Below are 27,074 nucleotides of genomic sequence, written 5' to 3' on the forward strand. Positions count from 1 at the left end.
AGTTCTGGACGGAGCATATAGGGTTTCTCTATGGAAACACGAACATACGGTATCAACTTCATCACTATCTGCAATTCTCTTGATAATGCTGTCGCAAGCAGCTATTACCAATGTTAATGCACGTGCTTGTCATCAGAAAATTACACGACAGGCTTACGCTAGAAAAAACATAGGAACATACATGGAACTATAATAATAATCAATGTATGTAACTTTCTGCATTGCCCAATTTCACGTACCGACATATTTCGTCGTCGTTCAACTCGTTCCCGCAGTCAGCGCGAGGCGTCTTTTAGACGAAAGACGTAAGTGAACGTTCTGCCAACCGATGGCAGGCCCTTAGCAAACACACCGCAGTCGAATTAATCGCTAAAGATATCACTTTTGGTAATGCCTTCTTCATGATGACGGCTGGTTCCAGTAGACGGGGGAAATCCAAAACGAAAATGCGGGTTAGGTACCTCGATTTGATTTGTACTTCAGATTGCACAGGAATCATGATTATTACACAACAGCTCCGATAGTTTCGATATCTGCACAGATTAAATGTACGTGAGCAGTGCTATTGCGAGGCTATTATGTAAGCGGCGCATCGTTCAGCTTTCTTTTTCGTTCTCTTTATTACCGGCCGATTACTGTGTGTGTTTTCACCCGATACTGCTCAAGTCGATTCTGAGAATTTACGAATCAATCGTCGTTATTCGAAGACGACCAAGGAGACCGCGCCGACTCTCCTGTCCGAAATGCTGCTATAATGGACAGAGAAAATATGTAGATGTTGTAGACACGCAGGGGCTATATATTGTTCTCGAAAATGACAGAAATAGTCTACAATTTGTCTAAGATAAGTTACAAATAGAATGCGATCTATTCGATAGAGGAGGAATGACAGATGATGACCAAGGATGACTAAATAGGAATGCCCTTTTTTTCTGCTCCCTGTTACCGCCCCTCTCCATTCGTGCGTTGTATCATACAAACAACAACTAATCAGCCTACTGCTGCGTACAATGTGCAGCTGCCGCTGGCTCCAGGTCTAGCGTAGTCGAGAAGACTGTGTGCAGTTCGACAACGAAGACCGCTTGAAGCACACTGTATGCAGATATCCGCCGCGTTCTATTAGCCAAAAACAAGACAAAAGCAATTCATAGTCTATAGCGCTTCAGCAGGTAAGCCTGTACCGCCCGTGCCATTGTGCTTCACTCCTCGAACGAACTATTCGCTGCGCCATTCTTACTATTATCATTTTGTTCAATAATGCGTACCATGTCCGTCCCGGATCGGAAGAAAGCTGCACAGATATGGAACAAGTTCAATCTGTCGAGAGCAATTCGCTCTGCAGGCTCTAAGCGAAAGATTTTCCGCGAAAACAACTTTGCGATAATGAAAATGGTAAGCATGGATAATGGATGCCATAGCGTACGAGGAGACACGTTTCGAGCGTGAGTTCACTTGAGAACTGAAGACAGCCTGGCAACCGCAGCTGCTACTCGTCAGCTCGCTCGTTCCCTGACGCTTCACTCGTACTAGCAAACATTTGCATCGGCTCGATTCTGACGCAACAGTTCCACTTTTGTTATTTCCATTCTTAGTGAATATATCATATACGACGTGTGACGGATAAACGCTTTCATGGCTAAGTAATCCTCCTATTCGAGCAAGCCCATCAGCCAGTGCTTATAGACAGACTGCTAGTCAACATACGCGTTACTGCAGACGGCGTGTCCTAACAGCAATGTTCGATCGACCACTCACAAGCTATTTTCTAGCTAATTCAAGCTGGTAAGTACTCGAAGCAACGCTGCTTTCTTTTTTTCTGCGTAATACGAGAATGGCCGCTTCCTGGATTAGAAATCGCGCTTCGATTTAAAGTACTCTCGCTCCACTGACTCACACAGAAACCAGTAAAAAGTGTGCCTTATCCTAGAGGTAAACAAATACGACTTGCCAACAAGTCACGTTTGAAAGAACATGTAACTAGTGATTTTAGCAATCAATAAAGACGATTTGTTGGCATTTTCCGAAAGGCGCACCTCCGATGCTTATAGCTAAGCACGCTCATTATTCTTATTTGTAACTGAATGGCACCGGCGTATACGTAGTCGATCGTCCCTGTAGTTCGGGCTATCTCTGTAACTGGGTTCGGCTGACTTCTGCACCCCTGCTTAACATAGCCGCGGACGACTTTTGCGTGTTACAAGAACGACGACAGACGAAATCTCATAATGTACGGATCTCGATTCACTTGTCCATGCAAAGTGGCCGCCGAGGCTTCTCCAAGAGGGTACTACGATAAGTTGGCAACGTTTTAATTAACAATAAACAGCAGCAATAGCAAACACAGCAATAAGAATGGCAACAACAATGCATTGAACGAATCAATAGTAGTGACTGTCGACAGACGCTGCAGTGTCCGACGCGGCGCGCTTATCCCTTGCTGGCGCAGCCCGCCTCGGACTATATATATATATATATGTATATAAAACTGATCATCTATCAGGCGGTGTTTATCTTTAGTAAGCAGTTATCGAAAGAGCCAATTTAAGTAATTGCCGCGAGCCGGCGAGCGCATACATTTCGCATTCGTCGGTATTGCACTCTGCATTGAATCAAACATTTTTTTCCTCTGTTTTTCGATGCTTGTTCGTGTGCGTATATTGTAACTACGATAGAAACGCCCAGTTCTTTCTGTTCGGGCCAATTGGCTCATTTCTGATTTGTTATCGAACCGTTTTTTTCTTCTATTCTGAACTCACCGTCTGCGCGAAACGCTCTGTACTAACTCTGTAAAAACGCGAAACGTACTACAACCTATTTTTGCTGTTCAAGGTCAGCGGCAACGAAGACCGCGCCGAATAGGGGCAGCATGGCGGCAGTAGTGCGTCCAGTCGCGCGTAGAGGCCGACCGTGGAAGACTATTGACAGTGACACCAGCGGTAACGTTGATTTATATATATTAAAGTTGGGTCAGAGTGAAGAATTATTAAGACGACCCTTGTCGCCCGAAAATGCTAATATAGTAATCACGATCAAAATAATTTATATACATATACAGAAAGAATTCAAGCGAAGACAAGCGTCACGAACGAACGATGTATCCTAAAGCTGGTTGAACTAACGTACAGCAGTGAAGTGACGATTATAAAAATAATAATCATTATTTTGGATATTGTGGTTTCGATGTCGCATAGACTGACACGTGTATCCTAGCACGGTGGATGGAAACATGCGAACTTTTTTAGCCAGTATGTACGTACATGTAGGATGTGTGGCGTCAAGCCACCATTACACAGTGCAGAGACGTTCGTATATTCGTTGGAAAACAGTCGCGTTCCGCCTCGCTGGCTAGGCTGAGTAGGTCGTGTTCGACCTGACAGCCTAACAACTGAGGGCCTCAAGGCTGGTGTCACACAATTGTGTATTCCCGTTGTATGTATTATGTAGAAGGTGCATCCGTGTATACATATTAGCTATCGGCTAACGCGATGATGACACTTAGCCGATACGCTGTGAAGTTTTTTCAGCTCTAAGTTGGTATTCTATGTGTTTCTTTTTCTTGTAATTGACGATTCATGGTTGCCTTTTGCCGTTGTCCTTATCATCTTGTTGCATTACCGTATCAATATCAATATTATTCGGTTCAACTAAACGGGGTGATCTTTCATAGGTATAATTCTGTGCGAAATACGCAAAACGTATACGTACAGAAACAGCTAAAAATAATAGTATAGCATGTCTTCATCGTGAGACAGAACAGACACACGGTGCCATTTAATTAGCCTACGAACAAAGTGACCCCGGAAGAAGGGGTAAGACTGAATAATGAAATTTGTAAGAAACTTCGACGGGTAATCGCTTCAACTATGTATAGCAGTAAGGCACTGTATATAGTCGTAGCGAACATTTGATAGCTTTGCGGGTGGGCACAAAGTGACCCACTGGTCTGATACGAAGCAAGATCTAATTAACATAAACCTCAAACAACTACACAATAGTACAAATGTGCTTTAAATTAGATATCACCTGACCTTACCTAATGGTCAACGGAATTGACTGTAGTAATTAATCCATTTGAGATCGTCTGATTGAGAGATCGTCTCAGAGGAATGATTGGTTTCGGGGAAATAATATCAAAATAAGAAAAACACTTATAGATACGAAAAATGGTAACGATAATGCACAACCGCCGTCGAATCTCTCGCTGGGAATAACAGAACAATGAATTTTTTTTTTTTTTTTTTTTTTTTTTTTTACAAAGAACTATTGACTATACTTTTTTTAAATACAGAAATGCAAAAAGGCATGCATAGTCTATACAATGATTTTACAGAAAGACCGAAGCAGACGAGGGCTATTGATGCCATTTTTACAGATGAAGTAGAAAGTAAACAAATGGAACGCCCGCAGTCAAGGCTCTTGATCAAAATACCCCCTAGAAAACTGGTATGCATTGAGCTTTCGCTCAGACTTTATTATTTACAGAATGAAAGGTCGTTGAATTCGTTGAAAAGCGATAAAACAATTATGCATAATAACTGTTGGCGTCACGCCTATTGCTAGGACAACGCACTCCATCGAACTACTCGACAAGCAACGCTCACAAGACAAAATGTTTCACGATTACGTAAAGCGGTCTAGCAGACAAAGTTCACTGTAAAAGTTTATTTGTAGAAACGTTACTTACCCAGAGACAAACCGGAAATGACCATTGTTCTGGAGAGATCATGATGCGCACTGGACCAACTATACAAAATAGACGAGCGTCCATACGCTTTATAGTTATAAGATTAATCAGAACGATTTGACAGTTTTAGTCCGATACTACGAGGCCGATGAAACAAGCCATAGCAATATGCTAACTATAGGGTGGGACAAAAAACGGAGCGAGGTGTTTGCTTCATATCATTAGTTCGATTGTTGACCCTGCAATCTATTTTTTTTTTACTCCCTGCCGAGTAACTGCCTATTGAGGATAGTTATCGAAACGAACTCACTAATTCTACCTAACCATTTACTGAATGCCTTGAAGACAAGCTCTGGATAACGTTGTGGCTCTATGGTCGCAGCATGTACAACCCGTAACCACCTGTCACCTATCAATTTAAATCTCCATTTCACACCAGTTCGAATAGGAGAAAAATAAAAAGGAATCGAAATTGACACAAAAACAATAAATTCAAGACTCTAAAATTAACAGTGACCTTTTCAAACTGTCACAGAACTTTTCATGATATTTAATCGACATAAATAATTTTAATTGATCTTCTCAGGACATGTGACGCAAGCTTTGTCCTGATTGCTTAATGTCTATTCGGGACATCTCATTGTCCATTGGTTAACTGGTTCTTACTTATTCTCGCTCAACAGCCTAATCATGTGGGCGCATAGCCAAAGCTTCGTGCGGCTCGTCTAGGTCTTGCAATCGATTAGAAGACAGGTACAACTAACCTATACTTAACCTGACGGTATAGGGGTCCCGAAGTCGAATTAGGTATGGTGGCCTTCATGACCGTTGCGCAAAAAATGCGGTCAATGTAGGCGACTGACAGTATTGCCGTGACCCAAAGCTTCAACCCACTACCACGATAAGGGTTAGGCGCCGACCTTACTAACGAGCCTTGCATTGTGGCGCTTGTCAGGCTCACGCGCCTTAGGCCCAGACTAGCTGAACAGTTGCACTTGCGTTCTCACATATCCGACCTTCATCTATTAATTGTCTACAGTTAATCGCCCACTAGCAAATCACGTGGACCTACTCTTCCCACTTGGTCCAGGTCAGTTGCAACTTTATCTATTCAATAGATATATGCACACGTTAATGAGAATTCAACAAATAACAAACATGCAGAATTTAATTACTGCCAATATGTAGTCAAGTGGACACCTATAAAACTGAACAAACTTATCAGTAAAAGTTCAAGTATCTATATACACGTTATTCAAGTATAAAAAGGGGAACTGAGTAAATATCGGTAAGGAATTGGTCGGGTGTTCGTTTGTTTGCTAGTCACAAACATACACTGCCTCTATCCGGTGGCCCAGTTAATTCGTTCAGACGTCCTTGCCATACGCTAGACAAAGCTAATCGGATGGTTGCCTAACTGTCGCCTATATTGTGAATAAGAAATTGACCATATTAAAAATTAATTATTCGTTGAGTGAAACGACTGCTTCCTGGTTATAGCTGTTTGAAAATACCTCTACATTGGATAGACCTATCTCGTTAAAATGCGAAGCTGGCGTTTTTGTCAAGGCAATGGCTCTCAACCGCTCTCAGTTATCTAATTGACGTTATCGGGCGGTGCCTATGCAATATTCTGCAGTCTAGTAGAAACTTGCATACATCGATACTAGCGATTGGAATATAGTGTTGAAGAAAATTTCGAAAAATCAATTTCATTACGCAATGATGATATCCTGCAGTTTTTCTGTTTTTTTTTTTCTTCCTCCTGATGCCACCTGCTAATTGGCTACTCTGTATTGTTTGATGTAACGTCGATTGATACTCATTGCTTACGTTGTGCCATTATAGTGCTTTTGAGTGATTGTTTTATGAAAGTTTTTATCTATATACTAGGTTAGAATCATAGATGCTGTTCGAGCGTAGATATCAAAAGCTGTTTTCCTTGCAAAATTGGTAAACGTACGGTGATGAAAATGACGATAATATTAAATTACTTAAATTAGGTTGCTACAAGTGGCTACGTTTGCAAAATCGGTAAGGCAACGGTTATCAAAAGAAAATGCCTCAGTTAAGCGTATACTGAGAGAACAGATAGTGTTTAGATGGGCACTTCGCTATCATATAAATGAGGTAATGTTACTTAGACTAAAAAATGTTCAGATATACAGCTTTGTACAGTTACGAATTAGTAGGATGATGTTTATTTTGCCGTTGTTATGAAGGTATAAACTAATCGTTGTCTCTATCGAGGCCAAGCATTAAACCGCCTAAATGGTGACTTCGTTTACTGTAAAACAGTCCATATATTCCTCTATGTTACACGAATAAATCAACGCACTGACTGATAACCATGCCATCCGACTTATCTTATATATTTTGTACCGAATATATATTCATATTTATAGTCATATCATGTATTCGCGGCTGTAGTAGACCGGCAAACGGGTGATAAATATCACAGAAGTGGCTTTGATCGTTGCCCTAGACTTGGGCCGAAAATTGCGCCAGTCAATCTAGGACAAGCTGTAATAGGTAGACATGAGTCACCTAGTTCATGCGACCGCCACAACAATATCAGAAACAAGAAACGGAAACCGCGTGCTAAAAAAAAAATGCAAAAATAAGGATTTTTTCAGAGTTCCACCGATTCGCCATTGTTGAATTAGCTTATTTAGTATCACAGCCATAGCCGTTCTGATGCTGTTGCTAATGCAACGAGATGGTGGGCATTGACCTGATGGATGTGCGATTTTGGCAAGATGGCGATCGCCGAATAAAGTGGGCAAAGAAGAAAGCACTACTAGCACAAGTGGCATAAACACATTTAGCATCTTCTACTTTGTGATGGATGGGGAAAAAAACTCAGATGGCCATTCTGTTCTGAGCAGTGCAGATCGTTGGACTCGTATTGCGTCTTCTGTAGAGTATAATACTTCATACGCCTTGCTAGTATCATGACCGTTAGATCTTACGTTTCTAATTATTTTTGTTTTCATTTCATGCTGTTTCTTGGATAATGTTCTTGCGTGCTATGCAAATAGCGTGACCACCAAAATAATCGACGAATCTACATCTGCGTATAAGACACGAACCTATTTGGTACCCCGAGAAGTCCACCGCTCTACCCATTTCTCTATTCGCTTTCGAAATCAGAGAATTCTGCTTTCAAATCTACCATATAGAAAGTAGTTTATAAACCATTACCTAGTAATGTATAGATGTACGAATGCATGGAAGTACGCTAATTTTTGCCTGCCGTTAGTAGCTGACGCCAAGTATGCGAGCGGCCATGGCTTGCTATGTACACTAAATATATTTACAAATACTTTCATTAAAACGATTCAATTTGGATTTCGCCCACAAATTAGTACCACTATATTCATGCAACACGTGCTTGATGATTGCCGTACGACGTCCATTGACTTCGACATCACCGTAGACGTGTTGGTTGTCACTCGGACACGTTTATTCTTTTTATGGCGTAACAGGACCCTCTAGACGACCTTTCTGCCCTACCAAAATCGGTTTTATGCTGAGCCACTATACCAGCGGTCGGGTGACATTATTATTTCGAATCAGTGAACGGACAGTAGCTAACTTAACCGCAATGGTCGTTAGTTGATATCGAGTAATGCTGTAAGTTCTTAGGGGTACGCAGTTAGACATATAATGATAACAAATACGGCATACGTGGGGCGATAATAACATCAAGAGATTCGTACCCACAACAAAACCATCCACAATGGCGCTTGCCCGCGTTGCGGAAGCAGGCAGTTTCTGCAGTCACTGTGCTACACATATATCATTGAGCTATTAAAGGACCAGAAATAGGAAATATCAATATTGCCGATGGGTCATCGCCACCAATTTGGCTGTACTTGTTGCATTAACAATTGCGTACGGTAAATGGTAACTGTTGGACACGTTTGCATTACTGTCAGATGGAATAATTTGTACCTGTGGATATGTATCTAAGGGCCAAGTAAGAAGTCTGCTACCGGTAAAAAACTGCCTATCTTCCGGTGAACGAGTCACCGAATCAATGGACGTAGCATGTTTTCATTCATATTTCGTCCAGTTGCATGCACAGCTTAAAATGCAGGGTACGACTGAATTGAGTAAGATGGAAATATTATGGTATGTAAAGCTCGGTCTATATCAGACAACCAGTGAATACAAACACTTGATCGTTCCTATTAGGCCAGTTACATATAAAGCTACATATGTAGCTTGTATGAAGATACACTAAACAGCGGCTCTAGCAAAAAGTAGAACACATGCGTTGATTTCTTCATACTTTAGGAATAAATCGTATCGTATAATGTTATACACATACACACGCACTATACGATCATACCTGACTTTCCTATCTGTAAGCTCTGTAGAAGACCCATATACTCATATTACGCGCATATCGCATAAAATCCATTGTCTTTATAGGCAGATAATAACAGAGGTAAGCGATTTTATATGGAACTGAAATCAGATGCCCGGATACCTCAGGCCCCATATGCTGACGCCTAGATAGGACAGTACTAGCGTACGTTTGGATCTATATGCATTCGAACAAATAATAATAGTAAATCTTCTTCGTCTTGTTGCGGTAGCTAAATCCAGTGATGACATCATTATCGTGCTGTCACCATCTAGATTTCGTTGAATTTTTCTCATTCGCGCTTAACGTCCCTAATGTGATGTATACTTAATCGATTCAGGTACAAATACGGACTACAATGTACGCTATTGATCGGTGATATTAACTACCTATCTGATCGTATGGCACCATAACAGGCAAACCGATAGCTAGAGTAGTAACCGGCAGAATGGTCCTCGTACAACTGCAAAGCGGCGAGGGCTATTTCAAGCATTTACAACCGTGCAAAAGCCCTCGTGGTTTAAATTTAAAAATGGTTGGATAAAAAAATCATGCGTTTGCTGTTTCGCCAGCGGTCGTATTCGTTCGGCAAAAAATCACAAAAACTCTAACTCATACGTCGTGACGAACGAAGCCAGTCCTGCCGATCTCCGCAGATCGCTCAATCTCTCAACGAAAATATCTTCACTCTACCTTCCAAGTTATTTATTCCAGTAATATGACGTATTGCATTAGTGAGTGAGGTTGGCGCTATATTACTTACCTAAACACGCGACGGGGGGCATGCATATCCACCCGTACGACGTGGAATGAACGTCGTCATGTTAGAAGGGCCAGTCGCTTGAACTTCCGATCATCGGTACGACTCTCTGTGTGATACGATAAAATCACCGTGAGGCTTGAGCCTCACTGAATACCCGGAATCATCTCTCAGTGGTTAGATATGTCACGTGTTACTGTTGCTGCTGCAGCAGCTTCGTTTGCTTCAAAATGCCATCGTTTGATCGGCCTTTCCGTTGGCGGTATTGGCAGCTAGCGACGAAGGCCACTTGAGTGATCGTAATCATTGGCACAATGTGGTGTTCCTGTGTAATATGGTGTTGAAGACCGTCGTGTATGTATACATGCTACCACTGGCAGCGGTAGATCTAATATTAATGTCTATACAAACCGGCTGTCTTAACCGTGTGTCCAACTAACTCTCAAATCGAATCAATAGACACCATTACCATTATATTAAATCGTGTTAGCGATATTTTCGTCATAAGTACATTGTATCACCATTTGCAGAGAAAAGATCAAGAACAGAGCTTATGCGGTCCACGAGTCTCGCACATCAACGGTGTACGTGCGCTATGGCCGATTGGAGTAGTCGTATGATTCCGATTTGGGATAGACATGATCTGGTAATGTTCTTATTGTCGATGGCTGTTTCCACGTAGTCGTGCGCGTGCGTACCTGCAATCGATGCTATCACTTGTGACAGATCCGATTTGTTACGACTACACGGAGCTGACTGCAACTAACGGTAGATGATGCTTTGCGATTTTTCCTTGTCTTCTTTTTTTTTTTTTTTTTTTCTTCTTCTTCTTAGGAACATGGTACGACATTGCGCCGCGTGCGATCAGCGCCTCTTAATCGATCTAGCTTGTTGTCGGCAAGTATGTTCGTCACCGTGAAGCTTTCCCTGTTACGGTGTTTTCTTCCTAGAACGAAACCAATGCTAGGGGCAAAAGCCGGCTTCTTCTTTGATTTCCCGCCCGATTTTCTCCGAATCGCGTGTGCAAGGGGCAGTGAGTTGTCGCGTACCTCTGCATCGCGCGGATAAAAGCTCGCGTATTTTCTCTTAGAGTCGCAAAGCTCCCGCGCTACAGTTAACAGCGACAGCAAGGGCTCCTGCCACGATGGCACCGCTACTAAAGCCACAAGAGGCGAAGTCGAACATTGGCGATGCCGAAAAAGTATACAACGACACACAAATCTAATGACATATGGATCAGCTCGTCGATAGTACTGTTTCTCACTCACTTCATTTTTTTTTTATCTAATTCTAAATGACAATACGTTACATACCTTCTAGCACATCGTTTACACGGAAAAGCAAATGGACTGAGGGGGCATGTCGACAAACAAACAAATAAACATCGGATCATCGTCTCTGATCACAATAATTACAGTAAGGCATCAGCATGTAAAATTCGCTTTTCCATATGATATATTTAACTAAACATTGCTTGATAAACATTAATGCAGAAACGAGTTTGCTCTATATATATATATATATATCATGTTTATATGTGTGCCAGTTTTCCCTAGGGTTAGTCGATTGCACCCTACCGTACGTTAAACGCACTTTTCAAATAGACGTAAGTCTCCAGCAATGATACACCTCCTCGACGATCCAATGGTACTCATGCCAGTCAAAATGGCAAGGGAAATTCTGAGGTCGCTATGGCCGAACGGTAATGGTGTTAACAACAGTCAACTAATGGCAATATCGACTGCCACTCTCTCGCGTCTATTACTGTTTAATAGATAGACAAATTATGCATAGCGTAAGTACTTGCTCCGTTCCAATAGAAGGTCCAAAACGATGTATCTCCTGATGACAGCGTGAGGCTCGAAAGACAGACAGGCAGGCTATCGAAGAATTTAAGCTCGCACAAGGCCCGAAAAGTAAAAAGGTCATTGCGTTGCTCGTCAAATCTACTACGGACAGACAAAGAGGTAGTACGAAATGGATAAAGAGAAAAGCATCGAGGGGGAATCATCATTTCCCGCTGTCGTCATTTGATGTAACCCCTCCACGGCCCTTTCTGTATATGGGCCGTTACCGTCAGGGTGTAGTATAAATAAACTCGCTGGTAGACGCTGTAAAAGAAACCCAAGCTGTATCGCCGTCTCTCGATCATCTTCCGCACTTTTTTGCAAATGTTTTTAATCATTGGCGCCGACAAGTGACGCCGAATGGGGATTTCGCCAGCGCGCGATAACATCATTTACAATCACGTTTTATAATAGTTAATACGAGTCGGACTCTTGTATAGACTATTGATAATATGAGATGCGTGAAATCACAGACTCATCACTCAGCGCTGTTTATTTATTATAAATGTATATATATATATATATACATACACAAAATTATATTGCGTACCTCTGATGCCCCGAGAATGATTGTATCGAGACGGCATCCGGCCATTCGTTTCGACGCTTCTTCTTCGTGGCCCAGCTGGTGCCGGTTTACTCCACGACACGATAACAATGAATCAGTATCAAGAGCTGCGAGAGAGTTGCTAATTTTTTGAGCTTTTATTTTCTCGAATCATCCGATCAGCGGAAAACGAAAACACAATCGAGAAGCGACGACATGGATAATGCCCGACTCCACGCTCACAATGGTTTGTTGTTAGGTAGGCCGCCGCGTGAGAATCACACCTTACAGGCCCTCAACCCAATAAACCAGGCATAAATTACTTGTCTTGTGACACTATGCCCTTGCCGCAGCACTATGACGGAATAATTGGACTACAGAAAGGTCTGCTGCGTCTGCTGGCAGAGATCTAAGAAACCTGACATTAATCTACATTGGACATTTATACCCGTTACGACTACTATGGATGATGCGGGACGACGGGTTACAAAGGCAATCGATTGCGCAGTAAAATTGGAGGATTGTTCCGCATTAGGCCTAAATAACAAGTAGAAAGTTATTGTTTTTTAAGTTTATACATCGGTCGTCATGTAGGTAACTAGTTCCGCTTTCAATTGATCGATAAATTTTCGGTAAATTGTGTAATAATTTAGGTTGTTTATGAAGATCATTGACCAGCGGAATGGCAATTCATTGAGCTCCCTGGAATTGACAAGAAATACCTCTTTTTATTATATTCAACTTACGGACATGCTTTGTATCGTATTATCATGTCCATTGCGCGTAGATGCGCCTAGTAAATTAGCTTCCGCTACCATTATTTTCCATAGCATACTTGAAAATTTGGCTGAGAGGAAGAAGCACAAAGAGCTTTTACGAAGGTCTTTGTATTTGCTCGGGACAGTCTCCGTGGAAACACTTGTTTACCCTTTGTAGAAACACAATTTCTTGAAACAGCCTTATGCACCGGTGTACTTCTCTGCAGTTGATTACAGTTGTACGGTTCGTGCAGGTTGACTTGGATTCTCTATTTGCCAGTGCAAATTCTTGGTTCTTCAGCTTGGCTATGTTGACTTCTGGAACAATGAACTGAAGTTTTCGTTAGATGCACCGCTATTCACTGGGTTACTGTATCGTGTCCTTAATAATATTTTGTCTTGATAAAGACAAGATTATAGAGAACTTTACTAAATGGGTCTAGAATACTCTGCTTGCACCGACTTTTTTTCTTCTATAAGTGTAGTTTCATTCAGGTTTGAGCGCGGTCATCTGGAAGCAAAAGCGGGGTCTGATATGGAACACCCCAGATTAATATCTATCTTCTGACTGTCCACACTCAAATGGTCGGAAAAGGGAGGAGCATGGTAATGATGATGACCTCATTTGCAACGTGATAATTACAGATGACATGAACCCTGGCCGTGATGTTGTCCTGCGAAGGGATGACGGACGTGGTCCACTATTAATGACCTTTTTCCGTAGTGTCCCCTGGAGTGGCTGCCGTTTGCAATAACAACACGCGGTCAGTCTTGTCTGCCCGGTTCCCTGGGCACGGCCTGCTACATCTCAGGCAAACTTCAATGATGTTATGCCGCACTGGATCAATGCGGATCAGTACCGTGAGATCGGCCGATCGATATAAAAATATTACCTAATACTGCAAAGAGCAACGTTATTTGACACGAATAAATCACACTGAATTTAAGGGAACTGTTATTATTAGCAAGCAGTGGAAATAATAATCGTAGTCGTCCTTCGGGTCGTTACTGGTAGTTGGTAGCTTTCTACAGGCCAATTTAGTTAACTGGCAGGGAAAATATCGCGGCGATATAAATAGATGAAGGTTTCAATTAGCGGCCGACGTCAACTGTGCCCCAATAGCGTGGGGCATACGCAAAGCGTGGCTCCCTCCCTGGGTTAGGGCTCTGCTGCAGCAGTAAAGTGTGAAAAATTATTGACAGATGCTGAAGCTACTATATCTATCGAACTTCCATACGCTTATTAATACCGTTTACCAGTAGGAATGTTTGTCGCCAATCTTATACACAAGTACAAGCAATACGCCGGAATTTTGCTAAGACGCACCGTTACAAAAATCTATTGAATATGACCGCTATTAGATTCATACCACCACAACAGTCGGGTCACATCAAGTCTTACGATGGATACGAGAGGATAACAGATATGGTAACTTGTGACGGTGGCAAATCCGAAGCGGTCAAATGGTCCGCCCCCATTATTCAGTCAGTAATAATCTGGGGTCCCCATGGGAGCTATACGTATATAGTGCGGACTATGCATACGGTATCCTAGGCACCATTAGCGGTACTGCGCAGAGCCAGCAATCGTTGTAGTTACGTTCATCGGCTTGGTGATTACGCTAACTCCGAACGCTGAACAGCTTTGAGAGCGTTGTCACCTTGCGGATTGAAATGTTGAACGGGTATCGTTCTTCGGCCTTAAGCAGTTGAAGCTGTTGTTGCTTCTAGCTAGCAGTGGCCATGACCATTGGATCTGTGCAGATAAAGTGCCCGTTCAGCGCATCCCTCCGGGCCAGGAAGTGGGTTGGGCACAAGGACGTCGGACGGGCACTAAATACCGTTACCACCACCACCACCACAGCAAAAGCAATGGCATGAGCGATTCACCATGCCGATAGCAGGCGTTAATAGCACCTTTTGTGGGACTGTTGGCCGTATTCGTTATGGGGGGCATGTAAGTGGCTTATCGACTGTAATGTCAGCTGTGGATAAATATGCGATCTCACCGGACCCTTTAGCGACCACATATGTCGCAGCACGACTACAAACTAACGATAATTTCTTCAAAGGTAACTATAAAAATAATGCTGCTTCTGTTTTTGTTTACTATTGGTGTTTTCTATGAGGAATCTGACAAATCACATAGAAGTGATTGGTTACATAGGATCTTTTATTTTTCCGCACAGATATATGACAGTGGCCGTCGCGCCGTTAGCTGGCGTAACAATGGTATCCCTATAATGGATGCAATATATGAAACACACACTCTATGAACGTATCTCATCAATAACATTTTTGAACGCGAAAAAGACCGTTCGCAACAGGAGCACAGATCCACGACCCCTTATTCTATCGTTAAATGGCGGACTCTTTATTTGGTGGAGTAATAGCCAAATTTATTTAGTAATGAATAGGTAGACGAATTATTAAGTGCTTCTGCCTTTTACCATCATATGGTAATAAGCGATCGTCTTTAATCTTAGTCTTAAGCAGTTTTGATAATATATGCTTAAATCTTAAGCAATCATATAAACTAGGAATCGAAGAATTTACTCATTGACAGGGTGTCATTTCATTGGGTCAAAGTAGAAATGGGTAGTACGGACATGTGAAACAATACAGAATTTTAGCTCACTACGCCCAGTATCCACCGCTGTGTGGCATCAGCGAATGATCAAGCAAATTAATATCAACACAGGTTACTACCAGATTAACGTCAGACTTGAAAAAGTTGTTTGGAGTGCGTTATTTTTAGGTCAAAAGTGCTGTTTTTAGGTTGACCCTTTTATCTAATACTGTCGACTACAAAACCTTCGTCAAACACGGTACGTTTATCCTTCCGTGGCCTGCTGGTCTCAATGAAAAACAAATGAGAAGTTTTGAAAAGAATGCCTTATTGCCGTCCGTCAAACCCATCTATGGAGACCGGGATTAGGTCAAGTTAGTTTTTCAAACGCTGACTGAACAGATATGACACTGTCTTTGTCTCCCGACGGCATCGAACTCTTCAAAATCAACAAATGAAGAATTAATTAGCGGAAGCAAGAAACAAAAACAGCTATGACTTGTTTTAGAACGTAACATACATTATAAGAACATACCAACGATTATCCACTTCAAGGTACCTTGCTCCTAGCGGGCGCTGGAAGGCAGACACCGAATACCGCACAAGCAACATGAACTAAGGTTCGACTGCTACGGAAAATACACTGCCATTGTATTACTTGTTTAGTGTATCATATGCATTATATGGGACTTGTTATTCCTGCAAAAAATTGGTAGAAAATTTAGCAAGTGATCGGGCCGAACACGGAACCCAAGACCATCGTATTCGGTCCTAAGGTTTTGTCCGCATGTTATATCTGTATACACAGACATCGTGTTCTGCTAATGTAGGTATCGAGTATAGCTGCAATATTTAACAGGTACGACTGGTATTCGTTGGACTTCATAGAGCTTCCAAGCTGGTAGTGCATCTTCAGTCCATTTGTATAGCGATGCCCGGTACCAGCAGGCAGGATTCTGTCTACTCGAACAGACGATGGATCTTTTGAAATTAAGCACCCCTCCTTCCTGACAGGCTTGTCGTCCTCTTGACGACATGATATGATACAGAGAAAAATAAGAGGGCGTTTTTGGGTTGAGTGTTGTCGTGATACAGCAAAGTTGCACGTTCCTGTGATAGAACAGGGGGCAAAATGTTTGCCTATTAAACGCGTAGTGGTCTAAGCTAGCTCCCAAGCCTATACATTCTATTTTACACTAAAAGCCAGCGGTCTCAAGTAATGCCTAATGGCCTGAGTCTGGGACGGGAGCTGCGGGGAAGAAACAACGAATATGTACATGTTTCGTTCAATTCCACGATAGGCAATGTCTGGCTGTAATGTATCGAATATGCATAGTGTCATAGGTTAAGTATTATTTTACGTATATACAGCTACGAGAGCTGACTTTGGCAGCGTCGAACCACTTACGTTTAGCGGTAAATTTTCATTTCTCGCCCGTTTCTTTTCTTAAGTACAGCTTATCAAGTGGGTCCTCGCAGTACTATCTAGTTCTGTTGTCTGTAATACAACTATTGTCAAGGGGTGGTACGACAGGAACAGCGTCATCGCTAGCATTTCCAGAAACGGCACCCCTCCATTTTGGTCGGGCCCTCGGGCAAGCAGAAGGGTTACAAATACGAAAAAACTGCGTGCCTATCATGCCAAGCCGTTGTTCAAGTGAACGATCAATTTCAGTTTATACGGACTGCCATGGACCACTGCTGGCTGGAGCGACAGAACAGCGAATCACAAACGTTTACGCATACTCGTAAATACTGACGTGATAGCTGGATAGGCGAGTACGGAAAATACTGTCCATCGAATCGTTCGACTGTAGAAAATGAACCGAAAGAAGGAGTCGTGCAGCCGACATCGCTATCCGAAGCTGCGTCGTCAATACGACTCGCAAACGTAGGGAGCAGCAGGAGAGCACGAAGCTAAAAGAGAAAGGAATCGAATTAGTTTTGACAACGACATACGCTAATGCGACAAGAGCGGAGCTCCATTCTTACATGCTCTTTGGATAAGCTCGCATCTCTCTGGAGTGCGTAATTGTGAACAGTCGACTAGTGTGGTGCGCCACGCGGGCGTACAGCTTCAGCCAGCGTCGGTTATAACGTAGCACTTGCCACTTGGTTTAACGCTCACCAGGAGTCGGGAGGCTAAAGGAGACAGATAATCAAATCGTGGTCACGGCAACAGTTATAGCATTAACGTGCTTATGCCTATCATCGTCGCTGTTGGCGGCTAAGGCCACAGTGGCCTGCCAGTGTGACCATTTGCCAACCGCTTAGTAAAAGTGAGCTCTTTTTCTCAATGATCAACTGTTACATCGGTTCAGTCAGCATCTACAAACCCTACTTGAGTGGCCAGGTAGGTGAATCTTAGAATTACCGTCGCAATTGCTACTCCCGACGCTCGAGAATAGGGCTATTTGCCCTATCGGGGTTCTGTTACTGGTGCCATGACGACAATGTCTTGTCACCCATGAGCCGTCTGACAAGACGAGAAAAATCCGCACACGTCTTGGATCCGTCGTTCTCCGATTGCAAGGTTGGGTACTATAACCCACACGTTACAGTTGCATGAACGACCGACTTAGTCCTGTGAGAGGTTGGATACGACGGATAAAGTAAGCCAAGTTCAACGAACTTCGTAACGGTGCGACATGGACAAACATGAACATCAATCAAACTGCAAGATGTACGTAACCGATAAATGAGCTTTCTTCTTTGTTAGTGTTGTTTCTCATAGTGTTTTCATTATTTACAATGCAAACGATATCAGACCTGGCAATCCCTGAACTTTGTACGTTCCAAACGCCTAGTGATGATAGGTATTGAGAGATTGATCGACTCGATATTTCAACGACCGACGCTAGCTAGCTAGCTAGCTAGCCCGGTTTGTGGCATTACGTAACGGAACTTTATCGAAGCAGCAGTTACATCATATCGGTATCAATAATAATAATAATAATATATCAGAAAAGCTGAACCTTCTTCAAACGATAATTATATTATTGGGTGTATAATTATCGATATGTTGCTGAATGAAATTTATCACTTACCCCGCCAAATATATATATGGGTTCAATTTACAAGCGTTAAACGAAGATGATTGTCGCTCGTCATAGCGGTTATTATTTTTCTTCAATGTTTTAAATTTCCCCAGCGCCGCCTCTTGGTCATTCCTGTTAAGCGTCATGGAACATTCGACAAGTGACTATATGAATGAAAGTTACACCCATCATCTTCAGTGTAATCAAGTAAGATATTCGAAATACTGATGAGTCACATCGACATTTACACGTGGTCACGGCAAGAAGTTTAAGGCACGCAATCGAAATTGGCAAGAAGCCGGTCGGTCTGCTATGTTGGGAAACGCTACTGCCATCTACAATTAGTGAAAGCGCTAGTAGATTACAATAAACTAGAGCTAGAGAGATTCGAGAGACGGACGATAATCGCTCGACAGATCTGACGACAAATCTATGTAAGTGAACGTCAAACGAACTAGATTTTTATTAACCCACATAAACCCAACCCAATAATATACGAGCTATAGTAGTGCACCGTCGATACAAACGATAGCATACGAAACAGTCTCAAATGGCGCGACGATTACGAAATAATGGATTCTACCGCGATCACCGTAACGAACATGTTTCAGGTATTGAATAGCATTACTACGAATGAAATACGACGAAAGTGCTCACCATAGCGCTCGTTCAACCTGTAAACAGTTTGCCTGAGGAAGAGCAGTCGACTTAGTGGCTTTTGTCTGCGCGACGGCGGCGTCTAAGTTACGATATGGAACAATTACGAATCGTCATAGGACGATAACATATAGATATGTTCACTTCAGTCTGCACGCTGCATAATGGCAGCTCCTCATAGCTTATTGGAGGGTCGTACTTATGGTTTTCGTTTGCTGTTTTAAGGAATATCAGTCTAATAGTTGAGTTTGCTTCTGGAGGATTGCGGGATTGATTATTTGTTGAACTTAACAATGTTCATGCGATCGGCAATTAGGGGCCGTTAGGACAGCGAGCGAAGTGTGTGCCGCACATCGAGATACGGGATCGATTTCAGCGGAACGTCGGTAGCGACAGACGCAAAGGTTCCGCAGTACATAGGTCATGGCTGCAGTAATGATAGAAACAAGCTCAGAGCAAAAATAGTTGCTTTCTACGTAAGCGATTTAATAAGACAGTTAGACTAGAGAGAGGAACTAGAATCCGATTCGGACCGTTTTAACTATCGAAGCTGACTAGAACTGAGCTAGGGGGCGGCTTGATACATAGCGAGACGTGCATATCGCATAGCAGTATGATGTAAGAAACGTTCCTTTCATACCTTCGTGGTAAATCGATATTTTGAATCTACTGGTGTCTAAGATATGGGAAAATGAATGCCTTCAAGCCAGCCGAGTAAGCGTATACCTTGCATGAACACACGGCTCAATTTTTTCGTGACCATTTTGTCTTGTCTTCCTTTTAGCGTGTGTGCTCCACAGTGCCCAGAATTACTCAATGTCAAAATCGTGATTCGTTACTTTTGCTGCTCTGTACGCATCGAATCGCCATTGATTGTGAATTAACACAGACATCAACGGGCAGAAACGCAGGGCGAAGACAAACCTTTTTCTTTCTTACCGGCCTTGCAGTTAACAACAAGCTGTAGCAGGTAAAAGTCGTCGTTCGGCCGACTGTCATAAGTATTATTTATTCAAAGCCGATCTAAGTCATCTGTCACTCCTCTAAGGTAAACCCTACACTGAATGGAGGGTTACCATGAGTCACGCCCGCAGCAGCTACGGTACGCTAGACTCAGCGTCACATCAGAAGGCGTCACAGCGGTTATTGAGGAGCTCGTAATGATAGCACCCATCGAATGAGTTTGGTGTACACCAATATCCAGGGATAGGTAGGTTGTTGTGTTTATCTTCTCCACTCAATTTTGATAAGTACTTGACGATGCTCATTATTAGAACGAAGACAATTTGTCGTCATCAGGTGTAGCTCAGATGACCTCAGTAGCGGTACATTTACATGCGATAGTTCAGCGATTCGCACGAACATTTTGCCACTGGAGATAAGCTATAAAAAGGAGTCAACATTACCCATTATTGGATTGCCCCAATTCGACGGAACGATCAATAGCTTTGGCATATCAGCGAATAACTGGGCAAGTGTTCAGTTTCCATTGGATGCTTAACGTTGTCTTAGCTCGTATTAAGGTCTGTCGTACGCTGCTTGCTGATTTTTATAGACGCTCTACGACGGCCATGAAAGAAAATCGACACACGGTACACACCTAAACGTCAGTGGAACAAATGAATTTTAAAAAAATAGAAATAAATTAGCACAATTATTAATATGTAACCAGCCATGCAAATATACGAAGCAGTATACGTATCTTGGCAATTGATTTACCATATATGTTACTTATGCGCTTAGCTTCATCGCTTACCTTGCGTTTGGCTATTGAAAGTTGTCTCTCAGTCGTGTATATCCAGGCTGTGTGGATCCTGGACAGTTTGGATCATCGCTCTTCCTCAATAGAGGATGACTTAAAAACTAGAGAAAGCAATTATAGTTTCTAAAATATTCCTCTCGCTAGTTAATTATCGAAATGCTAAAAATCTATATGTGAAAGATTTTCTCAGTTAATGGTGTGCTTATTAAGCTAAACAGCCGCAGATATTCCGTCGGTAAATGCACAGTATCTTCACTGTATATACTTCATAACTACTACGTTCACCTAATGTATACAGTCAGAACCACTAGTCATTATATTGTCCAATTAAGACGACAGTTCCATTGACGCGTAAAACATCTATTACAAAATATCTTACCGGTGGCGTATACGTAGACATGCCCATACAAACAAACAAACAACTATGATTACCGCAATGCAACGTAGCTCGGGTGACGTTTACCAATGACTCTGGCGACTGTGATCGCAGGTACTCTTCCTAGGCCTTGTTTATGCTAGCCTAGCAATAGTAACGATTTGGTAGCTGAGACAAGGCGCGAACCACAGGAAGGAGCAGTCGCATGTGTTCTATCCAAGGCTGCGTGTAGGTGTGCTTAAGACAATCTTACTACTATCTCCGACCTTTACTAGTTAGCTCTGTTGTCGGTGGCGTGTCGGAGCCATATTTCTATGTTATGCACACATGAAAACAAACGCAAGGCACACGAGACGAAATGTCAACAATAAAGTCTTAATTGTTATCATTGCTTCCGTTATTATATTTTCACGAATATCTATGTTCATCAACATTTTCGTTAGAAATGGAAGGGTTCTACCATTTTGTATTCAAGTTCGACTGGGAATGCATAAGTGTGATTGGTGTAGTGCGCAAGCAAGCGGTACCTCCGCTACGATCTATTTCTTATTATTATATCATGTATAATTAGAAATTACGTAATGTATATAAAAAAATCAACGGTGCAACACTGACTTAACATGAAATAGAGAGATGAAACGACGTAGTCGCACTAGAGCCAAGGTGTACAATAAGCATTGACGGCATTTTTGATTTCGACCGAGACCTGAATAGCTCAAGTGCATCCGGTTTAGAAGTGCGCTAACGATTTGACTCGGCCATGTTTAATATCGAGTCTGGTTCTTCGTTCTTATTGTTCTCATGCAGGAGTGCACAATGTATCATCGTGCGGTAGCCTATGAACAGCGCCTTCCGGTGGAGACGCTGTACTGCACATCCGATATCGTACGAGGTTCAATGGCTTACAACGACAACACGCATGAGCATAGCCACGCGGCGTCCCCGGACACCGACGTGGCTGAAGGGCGTCTCAGCGATTTTGAACTTGAGCAGATTGAACACTGTTACCGCAGCCAGAAAACATCTGTGTATGTTGCTTCCTGTCTCGCCAATCTGTATTTTACCCGCACCGATCAACAGGGTAATCCTGTAACGTGGGAGCTTAGCTCCTGCGGAGTGCCTGTCCTAATCCTTGACAAAGGTAAGTGGCTTTTTGGACTAACCTAGAACTGGTCATTGTTTGAGGACATTACTTATTGGAGAATATATATGCTTTCTAAGTGATCACTCAGTTGCAAAATCAATGCGTTCAGCGAAGCCGGCAGGTTAAAACGCTAACCAGAATGACATGGGTAATAGTTTAGGTGGTATATGATCTATCTATGTTTTATCGCGGTTAAGGACCGCTGCGGTGCCTCATGCCCGATGCTCTTAATCAACGTAAAGGAAACATATTGGTTAGGTAAATTCGAATGCGTGCTTTTTGAAAAGGAACTGCAATACTATCTAACTGCGTACATGGTAGTACTTGCCGTAGCAAGCTTGTCGTAGGAGATTGTCAGTTTTTTAGTGAGAAGTTCAGTATCCATTTCATGAACCGTTTGTTAGCCTATTCTATTGGTAACCCACACAGTAAAAGCGTTGTCTAATACGTGAACGGTGTTATCTTTCTGGTATTGTGGCACTATTCTGCAGGCGAAAGTCGAGCACGAACTATTCGCCAGCTTCAGATTGTCCTTGCTGAGAAAGGCACAGGTTTCGCACTGTGGAGAGACAAAATCGACAACTTGTCGCTATACAAATGTCCTGGTGAGGAAGCCTCTTTTCAGACAATGTACCTTTCATACGATCACAGAGAAATGATCGGACTCAGTTTCGACCTCGAGGAAGCCGCACAAGAGTTCTACGAGACTGTAAGTGTTTCACTTTTAACCAGTTACGTCATCTATAGGGCCAGCCATATATAACTAGAAATTCTCTGGAGGAAAAATAGGTACTGAGAAAGAAAGCTCAATGAGCAATCTATACAGCGTGATCGACTGTTGTTTATTGACATAGTATTTAATTCTGCTTTTTAGGTGTCGGATCTGTGCGCAGACCCGAAAAACATCAGTCTCTCAATGCCAAAACTGTCTAAGAAAAAAAGTAAATCGAAAGGCAAGAAGGCTACGAAGGCTTCTATAAAGCGACGTGTGACGAAATCAGAGATCTCAAGTCCCATATGCTTTCAGCACGTCACGTCGGTCGACGTTATGGACCGCGAGAAGCTTAACTCTCTCTGTTCGCTTGTACATACACTGAGTCTCGATGTCAGCTCGGTGGAAAGCGCGAGTACATCAGGCACATCGAGTTCTAATTCCATCACGTCTAGCCATCTTTAATCAGAAGAGCATATGTAATGGAAACATTTAGAATAAGACGCATTTTGTTGACGATGGCATCCATTGATGAGATGCACAAACAAAAACCTGAGGAGTACAGAAGAGTTCGATGGAATTTCGTCGGTTGTCCGCTGTGTTATAGAAAAGTTCTGTATATATTGCCTAAGACGCTAATCGCCTGGCTTCAGGGTGTTTCGCTGTATATAGCTATCTGTGAGTCGTACATTTGTCTATGGCCATAAATAAAGCTTTTATGTTAATGTATAACAAATACGTAAATGCTTTTTCGTTAAACGTAAACATTGTCACGGGTAAGCGTTTCGTTAAGAGTTCGTACAGCATACAAGACTAAATTGATATGGAACTTGTTTACCATTGCCACTATGGCAGCCACTTAACCTTGTTTCCACATCGGCCAACATAGGGCTTGGCCATAGATACACTACACTGTCAAGGTTTTAAGCAGTTTCTTTTGGTGGCTATATTCTCATCATGAGAGACGCTATGAAAATAGTTGTGTTTGTCATGTTTGTTGAACGGGTTGGAAGCAGGCTGATCGAAATCCTAGGAAATAATTGCAGTAAATGGTCTTAGATGAAGGCTGTTTCGTCCCCTATTCCTTGCACGGCGCAATAATTGAAGATCAACGATTATTGGCCCGCGTTGCAATACCAAATATAGCATTTATCATGCAAAATAAATCATCTGCGTCAGCAACATCGCGATGGCAGTGGAACGATTCCGATAGCCCATCGATGAAGGCGGGTAACCACCGTATCTTAAAGGACTTAGTTAGGTAACAACATAAGAAATTTATAGCATGCAAACAAATAAGTGATCGCGACTTCACGCGCGCAGCCATTTTCTAGCCTGTGAACAGTCATCAGCTCTGCCAGAGAGGTACGATTCTCGTATTGATTTTTCGCATTGGTCTGTTTTGTGACGAGTTATTACGCCCGCGATTTGCCTCGTCACAGTCATGAGCACGACCGAAAGAGAACAACGTCGTCATGATTAGCAAAGTTATGTGGGAAAAACGCCAGGCTATTTATTTATTTATTAAAAATGTTGGACATATCGTTTATTAAATTGCAACTAATCTGATAGTTTAGTATGTTTCTACTGTACGGTTATTTCTATTCAAACGAAAAGCATACAGGAGGCCGTTTCGCAGCGCTAAAGAATTGCTTGTAGAAGTGAATCAGAGTACAGCTTATACGGCCAGTAGGACTGGTTTACGTAGCAACTGTTTCCAATAGACGTTTCTGTAGGACCATTAGGATCCAATGTAACATGTGTTTTACTCGTAAAACTGCTCAATCCGGTGATTTCTCCAGATTGATCTTTAGAATCATTTAAATGAAGTATGTTATCGATGCGCAATACCGACTTAAAATATTTCCAAAGTTTATTATTTTTTTTTTTATCTTAAGTAAACGCTTAATTCTAGCTAAATAACGAATTATAATGATTAAACACAGTGACTTTAAACTAAATATCCCTTAGTGCTTGCTGCAATTGTGTCTATGTATATATCTAATAATAACAAGGCTTGAGCAAATTTTCAGCGTGATTTTTAACAGTATCATTATCATATATTTACTGCAAAATTGCTCTTCCGGACAATTTTAGGTTTTCACAAATGACACTAGGTCTTCCGATTTGCCATAGCGAATTGTTGTTAAGTAAATTTTCTCAATCCAGCAGCACTGGCACCTGCAAAAAAAAAAAAGGACACGAACTGAATTAAGGCTCGCATGGCCTCCGATCAGAGATAGCAATCGGACTTTTCGTTGATAAGTTGCTATCGATGGATGAAAATGTTTCTCCGCGTAAAGTCGCCCTGACCCTATAGACAGTCGATTACCTTTTGAACGTACCAAAAAAAACTAACATAGATACTGATTTGTCAGGTAGCGTACAAAGGACAAAGGGACATCAACTAATCATTGTTCAGGCCTTTTTGTTTCGAGCTGTATAGATTATTCTGTCGTATGGTGAATCAGAACGATCAGATTTCTAATCATATCTTCTGTCAATTATTTGTTTAGAGACTTTTCAACGAAAATAAATTTCGGTTTATGTCTATTTTTACTAGTTGTTCGTCTCGACCTGAATGTGTATGAAGCTCTGAAAATGATTACCTATTTACTAGCATGGTTGATCACAATTGAGGCTTCACCTGAAAGACCCGCTGCAGGAACCGATCTAAAAAGCGGAATAGGCCCCTTGTCTATGCTGGATTATTTACATTATCTATACCATAGCATTATTAACGACTGCCATGAAAAGGCGGCGTGTGTATAGCAAGGCATAGTTTCACACATGTGTAACTGCGCTAAAGGCTACTTCCGATGCTACCGAAAGGGTAACAGTCCTGTGTGGCAGCGGAATTTCCAATGGGAAGGAAGCCTGAAAATCATAGCGTTTGTGAGTTTTTCGCACACGATCCCAGATAACTATGCTAATGAATAGACGATACGATAGTTCAATATACCAAGAACGAATACATCGGTCCGGTGCGTACTAAAATGCTATGGTTTACGTCGAAACTATATAGTAATGTTTCCCTTTAAAGATTGCAACTAAAGCTTTTCTCTAAGCCGATATAATTTAAAGAATATTTCCATACGGAGCGGAACGAGTAGAGTGACCAATAGTTTTTTTTTCTTTATATGATTTTCTACTTCTGGTAGAAACGATATGAGATAGACGTATTTATAGGACATAACATAAGTGGTGGGGTCTCTAGTGCATCGCGAAGCAGCCTTTCAGAACACCGAACGCGCCAATGAAGTGATCGGTTCTAATCCAGTACTCCGTAACGTAACCACCAAAACGTATGCCTCTGTTTTTAGGAACTTCAAATCATTTATTATACAAAGTATATGCACACGTATAAGAGCATATTTTGTTACGAATTATATATGTTATGATTGGCTTTATAAATATACAATTGGTATTCTGCCGCTTCTTGGGGTAACGTAAGAAGGCATTTTAACACTGACTTTTAATTTAAATAGATTTCCTGGAAATATTTAACTAATTCTAAATTAGTCATCTCCAGCGCGATCCACGAAGAAAATTGGCGCCAATTTTTGCAATAGAGAATTGTTGTTTTTTTTTTTTATAGGCTAATGTGTAATTCGAACAGCGACGTTTAGTCGCACTAATAAAGAGGCTAATGTATTATATGTCACATGTATATCTTTTGTAGAATCTATTGTAAAGGCGTAGCATAAATTTCGTGTTATATAGCTAAAATGTAGGAATAAACGAAGTTATTGAAATTGCAATCACGACACGTTGCAGCTTGTTCCGAACTTAGCGATTAAGTTATTTATCTTTGTCAGTGACCTTGCCAAACACCGCTTTCTGAA

At 41.9% G+C, this 27,074-nt stretch overlaps 1 protein-coding gene across 9 annotated transcripts in view; it reads left to right on the top strand.

The window, feature by feature from the left end:
• MESR3 (misexpression suppressor of ras 3) overlaps positions 1–23,967 on the top strand; it is a 70,944-nt gene extending 46,977 nt beyond the window's left edge. For 2 of the 9 annotated variants that reach the window (XM_022793974.2, XM_086979237.1), the window contains exons 2-4: positions 22,181–22,514; positions 23,009–23,226; positions 23,392–23,967. In XM_022793974.2, the coding sequence (XP_022649709.1) occupies positions 22,190–22,514; positions 23,009–23,226; positions 23,392–23,694 (846 nt within the window). In that variant the 5' untranslated portion in view covers positions 22,181–22,189 and the 3' untranslated portion in view covers positions 23,695–23,967. Of the gene's footprint in view, positions 1–925; positions 1,783–10,349; positions 10,588–10,653; positions 11,236–17,289; positions 18,224–18,691; positions 19,013–20,019; positions 20,446–22,180; positions 22,515–23,008; positions 23,227–23,391 lie in introns of those variants that run through there. The other 7 variants (XM_022793967.2, XM_022793966.2, XM_022793973.2 and 4 more) reach the window with 7 other exon arrangements.
• The last annotated feature ends 3,107 nt before the right edge of the window (positions 23,968–27,074 follow it).

Source organism: Varroa destructor, unplaced genomic scaffold, assembly GCF_002443255.2.
Source record: "Varroa destructor unplaced genomic scaffold, Vdes_3.0 BEIS01000002.1, whole genome shotgun sequence".
NCBI classification, from domain to species: domain Eukaryota; kingdom Metazoa; phylum Arthropoda; class Arachnida; order Mesostigmata; family Varroidae; genus Varroa; species Varroa destructor.